The 13506-nt window shown below is 42.7% G+C and overlaps 1 protein-coding gene across 1 annotated transcript in view; it reads left to right on the top strand.

Moving 5' to 3' along the window:
• lrig3 (leucine-rich repeats and immunoglobulin-like domains 3) overlaps positions 1-13506 on the top strand; it is a 28238-nt gene that overhangs the window by 12084 nt on the left and 2648 nt on the right. The window contains exons 4-13 of the mRNA XM_074625251.1: positions 3933-4067; positions 4193-4336; positions 5277-5420; positions 5526-5669; positions 6474-6617; positions 10208-10288; positions 10375-10446; positions 10931-11002; positions 12092-12255; positions 12578-12913. Coding sequence (XP_074481352.1) covers positions 3933-4067; positions 4193-4336; positions 5277-5420; positions 5526-5669; positions 6474-6617; positions 10208-10288; positions 10375-10446; positions 10931-11002; positions 12092-12255; positions 12578-12913 — 1436 coding nt within the window. The remainder of the gene's footprint in view (positions 1-3932; positions 4068-4192; positions 4337-5276; positions 5421-5525; positions 5670-6473; positions 6618-10207; positions 10289-10374; positions 10447-10930; positions 11003-12091; positions 12256-12577; positions 12914-13506) is intronic.

Raw genomic sequence — 13506 nt, 5'->3', positions numbered from 1 at the left:
ATCACACGTTTATCATACTTACACGTCTATAAACAAACTACAACACGGTCACATGACTTCACGTCACCACCACTAAGCTAAAGGCGGACTAGTGTTCGGCGTGATGACGTTTAATATTCTCATTTAGCCACTTGTCAGCAACCGCCTTTTTGAAGACGCGTAAAAGCTTCAAAATTCATGAGTGGGGTATTTACTAGGGATGCACCGATACCAGCATCGGGTATCAGGTCTGATACTGTGCTCATGTACTCGTACTCGCAAAAAGGCTCCGATAAAACAGCACCGATAACACTTTACAGCATCGTGACGTTAACCTCTCGTCACCATCTTTCGGGTCCTATCGGCGTGCGCCGGCCCTCACTTTCATTGCGCTACGGGGTTTTGCTAGCACCCTCTGACTCGCACATGCGTTAGACTCCTTGGTTCGTGTTTCAAGACGGGTCTGGTGGGTTGCAGACGTCGCCGCAGGCCCCTGGCGCCTTTTTACGTGGGCAGAACCCGCCCCGGGAAGCACCTTCGCCCCGAGCCTTTCCAAGCCGACCTAGAGCTGGTCGCGGTGAACCGCCTCGTATGCGGGACTCCCCAGTCTGCTGTGTGTCGCTCAAACCCTCCAGCTGGCTGTTAACGAGGGTCTTTTGGCACAGAGAAGTACTCGTATCGGTACTCAGTATCGGCGAGTACCCAAATGTACTTACTAATTATTAATTAATAATTACTGATGTATTTTATGTCGTAGAACAAAACGGTAAAATCTCTAAAGCTTGTGTTAACCACAGACCTTATTTCAGGAATCTAACCAAACATCCATTCACAAAACCCGTTGACATCCAGACGAGGGAACCGGAAGTGCTAAAATGCGAAATCAAATCCATGTTTTAGGACTCATTCCTGTCTATCTGCTGCTTGCACTCAGTTTAATTACGAGTCTATATTCTATCTGCACTTAAAATGTCTCGGGGTGTTATTGACACACGGCTGGCCTTCTATTCTATTGACTTCCACTAACAGCGGGCAAAGCCCTGCAGACCACAGTTGTAATGGCTCTATAATCACGTTATCTGATGGCAAAGTGGGTGAACAAATTTTGAAGTGTGTGCAATTGAAGTGTACAATGAGGGGCTTGTTTGTGTGTGCGGAGAAGACGGAGGCGTACTCGTTGAGGAGTTGTTGTTGTTGTTGAGATGAGAGGGGAGAGAGGGAAACAGTAGGGTTTACCGTCTGGTCATGCAGTCACACAGAGTTTATGGTTGACTTTTAAAGGTGCACTACAGAACAATACTACAGAAATGAATCTGAGAGGACTGATACAGGATTATTGAATCCTGTACCCCCCCCCCAGCCTCGTCCTCAGACAGGAAGTGTGCACAAGCCCCTCTCCACTTTCCCCCCCTGAGAGAAATTGGAAAGACTGGTTCTTTCTCACCGGGCGGCCTTCCCTCTCTCAGCGACCAGTCAGGGGAACATGAAAACTGAGATACAGGTGGTGTGCGGAGCTTTTGTTTGGGACCTGAGAGCCGTGGTGCGTGGAAAGCCCTCTGCAAATCTCAGAACAAAAGAGCTGCCTGTGCCGGGTTTTTTATTGTAGACCATGATCTGTAGTTTACCGTAGCCGTGTAGTTAATGCACAACAAAAACTTCTTTTAGATGTTTGAGTATTTAGTTTTGAGTTCAGAGGGTTAGAGAAATCTGGGGACAGACTGGAGCCGCTGCAGTGAGAAGGTTCATGTGCAAAACTGAGGCCATGTGGGGATGCACTGATCTGACTTTTTCAGTCCCGTTACCGATAGCAATACCTAGGCTTTTGGTATCCGAGTACCGATCCAATACTAGTGTGTAATTAATAAACTGCATGCCTCATTGTGTGGAAGTGACTGGATAAGGCTTGACATAAACAATGCTTTCCTAACTTTGTAAAACAAAATGTATCAACTAAATATATTGATAAAAGTTTACTGAAATTTATTATAATAATAAAGTCGTACACCTGCAACTTGGTAAAAAAAAATCTTCCAAATTAACAGGAATTATAATTCAGGTGTAAACCTTTTTAACGAATTGGTCAAAGCTGCACAGTACAAACAGTATATAATGTATATTGTATACAAACATAGAATTGAAATGAATAGATCGTCTTGATTGTCACCGATACCTGATCAAGCTATTCGAGTCTGGCTTTGCAGAAGCATGCTAGCTGGTCTGTGTTTATACACCAAACTCCATGTAACAATCTAACAATTTAATCCAGCAATGATTTGATTTTAAATTCTTGCAGATGTTTCAGTGCATCAGAAAAAGTCTTATTTGCGTAATTTGGGTCTCCTAGTTTACCGTCTTTCCCTGCCACAGCACCGAGGTTGACTCAAGCATAAAGGTGCTTTTGATAACATTGAGCCACTAGATGTTGCATTCTCCCTCCCCCGTTCCATTGCATTCACTTCACAACAAGTCGTTGCCGGACACTTACCGTCAATTTCAACACTAACTGATGACCCAGAGATACCAACGTGATGCCAACGTTGTTTTACTGTTGGCTCACAAGCTTTGTTAGAAGTGGGAACCAAACGTCAGATAAGTAAACAAAACATTAATTTTGGACCCGCCAAATTTTTTTTAATTGATTAATTCAAAGTCATAATATTTTTTCAGGAAAAGCCATACTTTATTCAGCACCTTTTTATAAAGGTTCTCTACATTAAATGTTGTCAATAACACCTTTTAAAGCTCAGAAACACATGCTGGCGGGGTTTATTCCAGCGCAGTCTCTCTCCAAACTCTCCGGGCTTCCATCCATCTCGGATCTTTATGTTGACTTGTGAATCTTCCCCTTCTTTATGTTTGAATAGAGAAGATTTCCAAAAAGGTGTTGCACTTCTTTCCAGACGGGAGAACCCCCTCGTTTCTATGGAAATATGTGCTCTGAAAGCAGCCAGCAAACACACACATGTGGAAAATGGGTCAGAGTTCTCCCGGTGTTATGAATAGGAATCGGTTTCACAGCGGCGTTGGTGCCGTGCTGTCTCTCTCTCTGCCTGAGGTGGACGAGTGTAAAATCAGCAGAGTCTGGGTGTGAATAGACAGGTGATTTGCTTATGCATACCTGAAGTAAATGTGAATTAATGAAACAATTATTAGGACTGTGGGTCAGCTTGATTGACAGCTTCCAACAATTAAACATTAACGACGCCACATCCCAAATTAAACCTGCATTAGTAAACTGCCCTCCGTGTTTTTTTTTTTGAGGGCTGCTGGAAAAACGAATCAGAAAAACTAACAGCCTTCTGGTCAGTAAGGTGTAGCTGGAGGTGGTGGTGGGGGGGACTGTAACCATCGCAATGAATACTGAAAACGAGGCCTGTAGTCTGGTGCATCGGAGGGAATTCCTGCCTCCCCCCCTTCACTCTCTCTCTACTGCCGAGTCTCATACACACAAAGAGGGCACTGTACATGCTCTGTTTATAACTAAGCAGTCCCTGCACTGCAATTTAGGAGGCGTGCAGCTCAGGAAATTGCTGGCCTCTGCTGGGGCATGCTTTCACTGAGGGAATGGTATTCATCAGCCAAGTAATTGGCAGGTTACGTTTTTAAATACCTTGTTGGTAATTACCTTATAAACAAAAATCACACATCGCTAAACCGAAAAGGTTGTTTGGACTCGGTTTTTGAAGAGCAGCGACATTGATCATTCGGAGCAATTTGTCGGCATCCTTCAAATGCAGCATCAGCGAAAAAAAAAAAACAGTGTCTCACGTTGGGTGGTAAGTTATAGCTCCGCAAGCGCGTGTGAGAGTTTGTCATTTTTTTTTGGAATACCACAGGGCTAATTGAGGGACTTGACTGTTTGCATATCTGGAAACATGAACCCGGTGCTGCGGCGCTGCTCAAATACACAGTATTTTTGTCATTTATTGGAGCGACGGTGTCTGTGTTTTCAGAGCAAACAACAGGATCACCAGGATCTCTGTGGAGCAGCTCGGGCCCTTCCTCGCTCTGGAGACGCTCGACCTCGGCAACAACAACATCGTGGAAGTGAAGGCCGGCTCCTTCCCCGCTTTGCCTCTCAAGAACCTGTGAGTGTTTCCACTTCTGTTAGTGCCCCCAATGAACGTTTAATCTAAATCAGAATACATTATTAGGTCTGTTGTTGAAATACAGAGTTTTATGTGTCTTATTCATTAAATCTTTCTTTTCTCAGGTTCCTCAACAACAATCGTATCTCATCGCTGGAGACGGGCTGCTTCACCAACCTGTCCAGCAGTCTGCAGGTTCTTCGGCTCAACCGCAACCGGCTCTCCACCATCCCAGCGAAGATCTTCCAGCTGCCCAACCTCCAGCACCTGTAAGCTGTTTTCTTAAACAACTCTCTTTTATCCCAAACCTTTATCTGACTAAAGCCATGACTACACACTAGTTTTTGAGGCTTGCCAAGTTGAGGACATACCATTTTTTTGCAGAGTAAACAAAAAATGAAGGTCCATAAAGTCGTTTATACTGAACAATTTACAAACTTTGCAGAATGTCCTGCTCTCTCTCTTCCATGGCACGCCTTCCTCTGATTGGCTGACAGCTGACCAACATATCTGTATGCCAGTATATCGTTTTGAAGATCTAATTTGCTGATATGTTGGCATATTAAATAAGGGATAATGTACAGCGAGCCGAGCGGAGGGTTGCAGCATCGCCCTGAAGGGGATTCTTTCACAACAATGAACCACTAGCTGTACATCATCCAGCTTATTACACGGCTACTTACTGAAGAAATCAATATTTCCAATTGGGAATCACCAGAGGCCCCACGATACGATATTATCACAATACAATTTTATCACGATACGATATATCACGATACGATCTTATTACGATTTTGAATATAGAGTATTGCGATAAAATGTATTGCGATTTATTACCTTTTTTCAACTGTAAATTATGCACTTTGTCAACATCTGTTTTATCTAATAAGATATAGTTTTCACTATGTTTTCATTCACATATCTTCTATATCTACATATCTAGATTTTCTAGTCTCACATGATACCAGTATCTTCAGTCTAGCTTTAAGACTGAGCCAACTACAACCTCTGAAAGACAGAATAGCAGCGGATTGTTAGGAGGTTAATAGTTTATATAATAAAAGATCCATACTTGACGTCCTTTTATCGATGCAATATTGACACGCAAAATATACGTATATATAAATATTTACAATAAATTGTAAAATATCTGCAGGTTTTCCTTGTTGCTTGTGCTCTTACGCTTACTGTTCTGTGTTTGTGTTTCAGGGAGCTGAGTAGGAACCGGGTCCGCCGGGTGGAGGGCCTGACCTTCCACGGCCTGCACGCCCTTCGCTCCCTGAAGATGCAGAGAAACGGCCTGAGCCGCCTGATGGACGGAGCCTTCTGGGGCCTCAGCAACATGGAAGTCCTGTAAGCAAAATCTACAATTAAGATGTGCATCAAGTTCTGTTCTTTCCAAATGTAGTATAAAGTCTCATTATGTGTGTGTGTGTGTGTGTGTGTGTGGGCCTGCAGGCAGCTGGACTACAACAACCTGACGGAGGTGAGTAAGGGCTGGCTGTACGGCCTGCTGACTCTGCAGCAGCTCCACCTCGGCCACAACGCCATCAGCAGGATCCGACCTGACGCCTGGGAGTTCTGCCAGAAACTCAGCGAGCTGTGAGTCCACCTTTTTTCTTTCCCTCCCTCCCTCCCTCTCGTTATTCCCTCCTCACTTTCCATTCACACTCTGAACTCCCAACACTTCTCTGTGTCGCCCTCTCCTCCCCTCTGGCACTCCCGCCTGCCCTTCCTCACACTCCAGTTCCTCTCGTCGCCAATCCACACACACACACACACACAGACACACACACAGACAAAGCAGCGTCTCTTATGCTCTGCCAGCGAGTGCCAACATATTACACACCCCTTTGCCTCTTCTCTTTTCTGCCGTCACTTGAGCCAAAACAACACCTCCGGAAGTCCCCACTTATTTTTTCCTATTGGAAACTCCATTATTAGTCTTTGTCAAACACTGCGTTACCCACAAACTTCAGTGATTCCCCCCCACTTCACATCAACACACATTCCTGCAAGCAGATTGAATTTCCTTTGTTGTGGCTGTTGTTTACAGCAGCGGTCAGTTCAGTGTTTGCAGAGTTCTGGGGTGTTTTTCACAGATAGGTTGTTGTTCTTTTTCCCCCGCCGGTTCCTCTCTCTCTCTCTCTCCAGCTCTTATCACACGGAGCTGAGAGTAAACAAGCCGCCCGTCGGCTGGGAGCGTGCCCGGCTATCTGATTTGTTCTCATCTGAGTTTACTTAAAAAGAACCGGCTTCTCGGAATTATTCGAGTTGTTTTTATTGCAACATTTTTATCTCCTCAAACTCGTACAAAATAAAAAGTTATAAAATGAAAAACACTGATTATAGTTACCTCAATTCTTTACTGTTCTCATGTTTTTGTTGTTGTCTTCTGTCCTGCAGCAACCTCTCCTCCAACCACCTGTCCAGACTGGAGGAGTCCAGCTTCGTAGGCCTCAGCGTGCTGGACGAGCTCCACATCGGAAACAACCGCGTGAGCTTCATCGCAGATGGAGCTTTTCGTGGACTCTCCAACCTGCAGATGCTGTGAGTTCAATCAATCAATCAATCAATCAAACTTTATTTATAGAGCACCTTTCAAACAAGTCCAAAGTGCTGGACAGACGGTTGACAAAAATAGAGTGTTAAAATGGATTTAGATTTATCTAATGCACACCAAAACAACCAATATAAAAGTTCATTTGAATAAGAAAGCAATAAGAGATGGGTACTTAGGATAATAAAAGATAAATAAAATACAAGGAAATAAAAATAATAATAAAAATAAATAAATAAAACTACAAAAAATAAGCAGATTGTATTAAAATAATAACATTTTAATTAAATAAAATAGAATAAAAGAGATAATAAGGAACAGCAAATAAAAGGTTGATTAAATAAAATAGAGTAAAATAAACACTATAATGATGATGATAAATAAAATACATAAAAGCCAATCTAAATAGATGGGTTTTTAAGTTTACGTTTAAAAAATATCAATATTTATAATATATATAATTCAGTTGAATTCAATATTGATTTTATGAAGGAATTTATTCAAAACATTGTGCAAAAGATTTCCTAATGTTTTTGTCCTCTTCGTGTGTAAATCGGACTTTTAATCAAATATACTGATACGTCCGCTCGGTCACATGACTCGGTCACGGGGTCCCAACGTCACGCCGTCGTCACGGCTTGGCGCTCCAGCCTCGGTCTGGGTCTCACTCACATGAACGGAGGAAGGGAAATAACTCTGGATTCAGCTATTAGTGCGTTTTACAACTTTAAAACTTCATTTCTTAAATAAGGACTATTAGAGTGTTCGTACTGGGAAGTTGTTTCACCTCAAAAAAAAATTATCCGCTGAATTACAGACGTCTCTTTCCCAATGTAAGTCTATGGGAAAAAGTCTTTTAGGGCCCAATGGTATCATGTGACGGACACGGAAGTTGCAGTACCGTCGTTTGACCATTACGAAAGTCCGGATCGACTTCCTGAGGGCTTGGTTAGGGGATGAAATTAATGTTTATCAGATGCCATTTTGGATGATGACGTTTGCACGGACGGTGGCTCTGAGTGGTCAAACAACCCTCTTTTGCCTTTTGACGGATGCAGAAAAGTCAGAAAATCAAACCTGTTCCAAAAACTCTAATGATGCACGAAAGTTTCGGAGTCGGTGTGTTAACGCGATTCACACAACGCAAGGTCGTATTAAAAAATACGGACTTTAATTTGCCAGTTTTTCTGCTAAACTAAGCTAATCCTGTCTCAAGTCTAGCTCCAAAACAGGGAATTCCTAAAATGTCAAATTGTTCCTTTAGGTTTAAGTTTAAGATTCAGTGTTTCAGTCCCTAAAAGTCGTTCCTATGCTGCCCCGTTGCCCCTCCCACCCTCTTTTAAACCCACCTCCACCATCAATCCTCCGCCTGAGTGGAAATATCCTGCCTGATTTGTTTTGGGGATGTGAAATAGATTACTGTGTTGAGGTCTCTCCGCACACATAAAAAAACCTCCGAGAGAGGCACAACCCCCGACCTCAACAACCCCCCCCACATCTCCCCTTCCTCCACCCATCCCCCTTCCTTTCCCACAGAGAGGCTCCGTAACATTTCCCCTGTTTGGGATTCGTTTTAACTGGAACCAAATGTGAGCTGTGCTGCTGAGGTCACCGTAGGGCAGGTGTGCAGCTAGGTGGACATGGATAGCTTCAGGGCTTCGAGTCCGCCACCCCCTCCCGCACACACACACACACACACACACACACACACACACACACACACACACACACACACACCCTTCCTCAATCTCAATCAGCCATAACCAGGCATGTCGAGGAGGAAAATAACAGTTTGAAAGCATTAGAGCAGCTGAGGGATCAAAGGAAGCAATTTTCTCTCGTGGCTTTTAGTGATTTAGTTCTCATATATGCTGCGTATTTACTTGTTTGGTGTATTTATTTATGTCTTTCTGTGGACACATTATACCTGCTGTCACAGTTGGAGTTCGATAGCAGAAAAAAAATGTTTCAGGGAACATCAACATTAATCGTTTATTCCCCCAAAAATCAAAGAGCGAGAGTTTTCTTTGTAGAGCCGCGACTTTGCCTCCGACGTTCGGAGATCATACACCGAGAAATCCATTCAAGTAAAGCCAAAACTTTGTAACAACTTTGTAAATAGAATAAGAGATCAACACTAGATTAAAACATTTTGCACCACACAAACTCGTTCTTACATAGAGATTAGTTCTTACTAATTATTTACATATACGATCTGCCCGATGTGACTAATAGCTAACATTTGACGCCCCTTTTCCGGCGAGTTCTTTGTCTTTATCTCAGCCACAAATTCCGTCCGTCTCCGTCCAAGCAGCGCTCGAATATCGCTCCAAATTAGTCGGCACTGAGTTTGAAGAGAGACTGAATAAGTAACAGATACAAAGATGAGGTAACCACCGTAACATTTTCACCGGCCTCTACCGTTTACTCTGTTTTCCGGCGTGTTCGTGACGTCGAACGTGACACACCAAAAAACAAAAAACAAAGGCATACTCGTCTACTGCCGATGGAAAATGAGTCTATCTCCTATTTAACGGGTTTTCTCGCATTTAAGAAATAGCTTGCTCGCTATATGACATTTAGATTTAAGAGTATAAGAAGTGATGGAATATGGTTGACATACTGTATATGGACACTTCAAAATACTGTTTAACAACGATGGAAACTGGGATTTTAAATTTCCAATTCCCAAAAAATTATGTTTGACTAAATGACCGATTAATGCTGGTTAAGCTAGGGAAATCAAATAATATGCTAGTATGCATATATGGAGAAATATTGTGTTTAAATGAAATTTAAAAACGTGCCCATCTACTCTAACACTAGGAAGCTAATGTTAGCTTTGTTGGTTGGTTCAGTTAGTTAAATAGCAGTTGCATAGCTACTAGACGGGGGAAGTTACTGGGGATAAATATTTAGTAGAAGCTTAAAACTATTGTGTGTGTTTGGTGCAAGCAGTTTTATTTTAGTGACCTGTAAATCTCCACTTAAGTAAACACTGACGTTATAACTAGGTTGAGTTTGAACAGGCATGCAAAGCTCTGCAAGTTTCGTAAATAGGAAAATAGCTGTCACTGTTGAGGTCATTTAATTTAGAGTTTAGGGGTTTACAAACAACAATTACGCTCCGTTTTCACAGAAGAATCGATAGAATGTGTAAAATATCACAAGTTCATTATATGTTTAATGGAAGATCTGTGGCGACACTTCCTTTTGAGGTTAACTCATACATATTTGAATCGCATGCAGAGTATATTTATCCCCTAAATGAAGTTTAAAATGCGGCACACATGTTTATATTGCAAGCATTTCCTTGTAAAAACTTTTTTTCTATACAACACAGAAAAAAAGCCGTCGCAGACTTTTAAAAGTTGCCGCAAAAGCCAGGAAGGAACTTCCTGTGAGGCACCGCGGAGCCGCTTTGAATATAATTTTAAAGTCTCCAAACATTTCCCCCCTCACACGAAATGTAAAGCCGCGTAAAGTTTTATTAACATCGCAAGTGCAGTTGTTTTTCTGGGTGTGGATTTTTTTTTTTACAAGGTGGTCTGTCTTTGTGTTTTTTCTCTTTGGAAAAAAGGGATCTACAAAATAATGAAATCTCGTGGACCATTGAAGACATGAACGGGCCTTTCTCTGCGTTGGACAAGCTGAAGAAACTGTGAGTTCATGATTGACGTTGATGTTGGTGACTTTATGGACTTTATGAACAAAGGTTTGACTTTTCTTTTTGTCGTCTTCCTCCAGATTTCTGCAGGGGAACCAGATCCGCTCAGTCACCAAGAAGTCTTTCTCCGGCCTGGACGCGCTGCAGCACCTGTGAGTCGGCCTCGTGTTTCACTGATTGTTTCCAAAAAAGTCTGAGCTGTAAACCAAGCGGAGCTGAGACACAGAGGCTGTTTGTTACAGCCGTACACCCAAACTGTCTTCTCCCGTTCCTCCGCTTTGATGTGGAATCAAGAAAAAGCTCCGCCATTAGTATCTTTACGTGTGTGCCAGACTATATCGATCACCAAAGTGGAGCTGTGTGTGTGAGAGAGTGTACAACAGCTGCATTTGATTCTAATTAGAGTTTTTTCCCAGCCGTTGCCAGAGCTCAAAGCAGCCCAGAGTTGGGCCTCTCTTGATTAACACAGCAAACTGCTGCCCAGAGTTTTATTGTTCTGGAGCCCAGACCTTTTTTTTCTCCTTCTTCTCGATTGAAGTTTTTGTAGCCTTCACTCTATACGGCTGATGTTGGCAGAAAACAAAAAGCTGCCATCTTTCCGCGTCCTAATTTCTCCTTTCTTTCTTCTCTCCGCAGAGATTTGAGCAACAACGCCATCATGTCCGTCCAAGCAAACGCCTTCTCTCAGATGAAGAACCTGCAGGAGCTGTGAGTACGGCCAGCTTTAGTTAGTGTTCTTGGTGTTGATGCGGGACAGAGCAACCAGGTGAAACTCATTATGGTCTGCTGGGAAAGTCGGGAACAAAACAGCACTTGCTTCGCTGTTAATAATAACGGGTTCACAGGTTCCAGGTCTTCTTCCACTAAAGGAGAGTTTCTAGTATAAAGCGTTGCATTGGAATTTTTCAATTTTCCCCAATAGGTCGTATGTTTGACACAGTTTCCCGCAGTTTTAAGTATTCCATCAGTAAGCAAAGCAACATTAAAAGGCCGTATTTCCGAAAACAAAAACATGATCGTGCACTGATCAAAATCACAGAAAACCAAAGTAGGGCTGTCAAAGTTAACGCAATAATAACGCGATAAAGTAAATTTGCCACTAAATTCTTTAAAGCATTAACGCAATCGATATTCATTTAAAGCTAGAGGGAAGATACTGGTATCATACGAAACTAGAAAACCTGATGAATCTATTGGTACCAACCATGTCATACTAGCTCATCACGAAGGTGGTTAAATAACGCTCCAAACTCACGCTAAATTTTGGTGAGGAAAAACTGTCAGGGCCATTTTCAAATGTGTCCCTTGACCTCGGACCTCCAGATATGTGAATGTAAATGGGTTCTATGGGTACCCACGAGTCTCCCCTTTACAGACATGCCCACTTTATGATAATCACATGCAGTTTGGGGCAAGTCATAGTCAAGTCAGCACACTGACACACTGACAGCTGTTGTTGCCTGTTGGGCTGCAGTTTGACATGTTATGATTTGAGCTTATTGTTTTATGCTAAATGCAGTACCTGTGAGGGTTTCTGGACAATATCTGTCATTGTTTTGTGTTGTTAATTGATTTCCAATAATAAATATATACATACATTTGCATAAAGCAGCATATTTGTCCAGTCCCATGTTGATAAGAGGATTAAATACTTGATAAATCTCCCTTTAAGGTACATTTTGAACAGATAAAACACTGTGATTAATTAAATATTTTCATAGATTGACAGCTCTGGTTTAAAGTGATGTTATCAGGGTTGTGAATGAAGTGTTCTGTGGTGTCTTCCCCTCCTGGCAGGCGCCTGAACACCTCCAGCCTGCTGTGCGACTGCCAGCTGAAGTGGCTTCCCGTCTGGGTGGCAGAACAAACCTTCCTGCCCTGCGTCAACGCCAGCTGCGCCCACCCGCAGATGCTGAAGGGCAGGAGCGTGTTCGCCGTCAGCCAGGAGGAGTTTGTGTGTGGTAAGTGATGCATTCACTTGGTGTAACACCTTTATATACACACACACATACACACACAGGTTTTCCATTTACGAGCTGACCCAGATTGTTCAGTATTTTCCTCCCTGACTTCTGGACAAGCTAATGAGCCTCACGGAGAGAACGTTGTGGAAATGTACTAGGTTAAGTTTTCAGCTTTCCTGATTACCACCATAGAGAAGTACTGAGGAAACTTTCCCCTTTCAGATATGCCAACAAAACGCCAAAGAATTTACCAAACATTTCTAAACATTGCTAAATAGCCAAAGAGATTTAAAATCCTCCCTTTTATTGTCTTCCCAAGATGACTTCCCAAAGCCTCAAATCACCGTGCAGCCGGAGACCCAGTCGGCCCTCAAGGGCACCAACGTGACGTTCGTGTGTTCGGCGGCCAGCTCCAGCGACTCGCCCATGACCTTCGCCTGGAAGAAAGACAACGAGGGCCTGAACGACGCGGAGATACACAACCAGGCCCACTTGCGGGTGCAAGGAGGCACGGGAGGCGAGACGGAGGTGACGGAGTACACCACCACCCTGCAGCTACGCAATGTGGAGTTCTCCAGCGAGGGGAAGTACCAGTGCGTCATCTCCAACCATTTTGGATCGTCCTATTCCACCAAGGCCAGACTCACTGTCAACAGTAAGTTTGGGATGGGACAAACCAATTGGTCTATAACAGGGGTTATAGACATACACCAACCTTTACTATCAAAAGAGCAGTTTTAGGGGAAAAATAAATAACTAAAAAATCTGTCTGGAGCCGCAAAACATTTGATCACTGTGATGAAGGTAACACAGTTTATAGTCTAAGTATGTAGTATATAAGTCTAATGCAGTGAGGACCAAAGAGCAAATGTACTATATGGAGTATTAGGGCCACATTGAGGGGGAATACATCTAAGATCTACAGAATAAAGTCATAATATTACGAGAAAAAAAGTGTTAATATTACGAGAATAAAGTCATAACTGTACAAGAAAAAAATAAAATAACACGTAAAATTAGTACTTTATAATATTATAGCTTTATTTTCAAAATCTCAGATTTACTTTTTTTCCTCAATGTGGCCCTAATACTCCGTCGTATCGTCGTACCATAGACCTACAACAATGATAAATAAAAATGAAAATGTAAACAAAGAGCAGTTATTCATTTCCATTTTTAAAAATCCACTGGAGAGGGACTAAAGAGACGCATGTTGCTCCGGAGCCGCAGGTTGCTGACTCCTGCTCT

This window comes from Sebastes fasciatus, chromosome 23, assembly GCF_043250625.1.
Source record: "Sebastes fasciatus isolate fSebFas1 chromosome 23, fSebFas1.pri, whole genome shotgun sequence".
Classification (NCBI taxonomy): domain Eukaryota; kingdom Metazoa; phylum Chordata; class Actinopteri; order Perciformes; family Sebastidae; genus Sebastes; species Sebastes fasciatus.
Note: the sequence above shows the minus strand (reverse complement) of the source record. Positions and strands in the feature narration are given on the sequence as shown.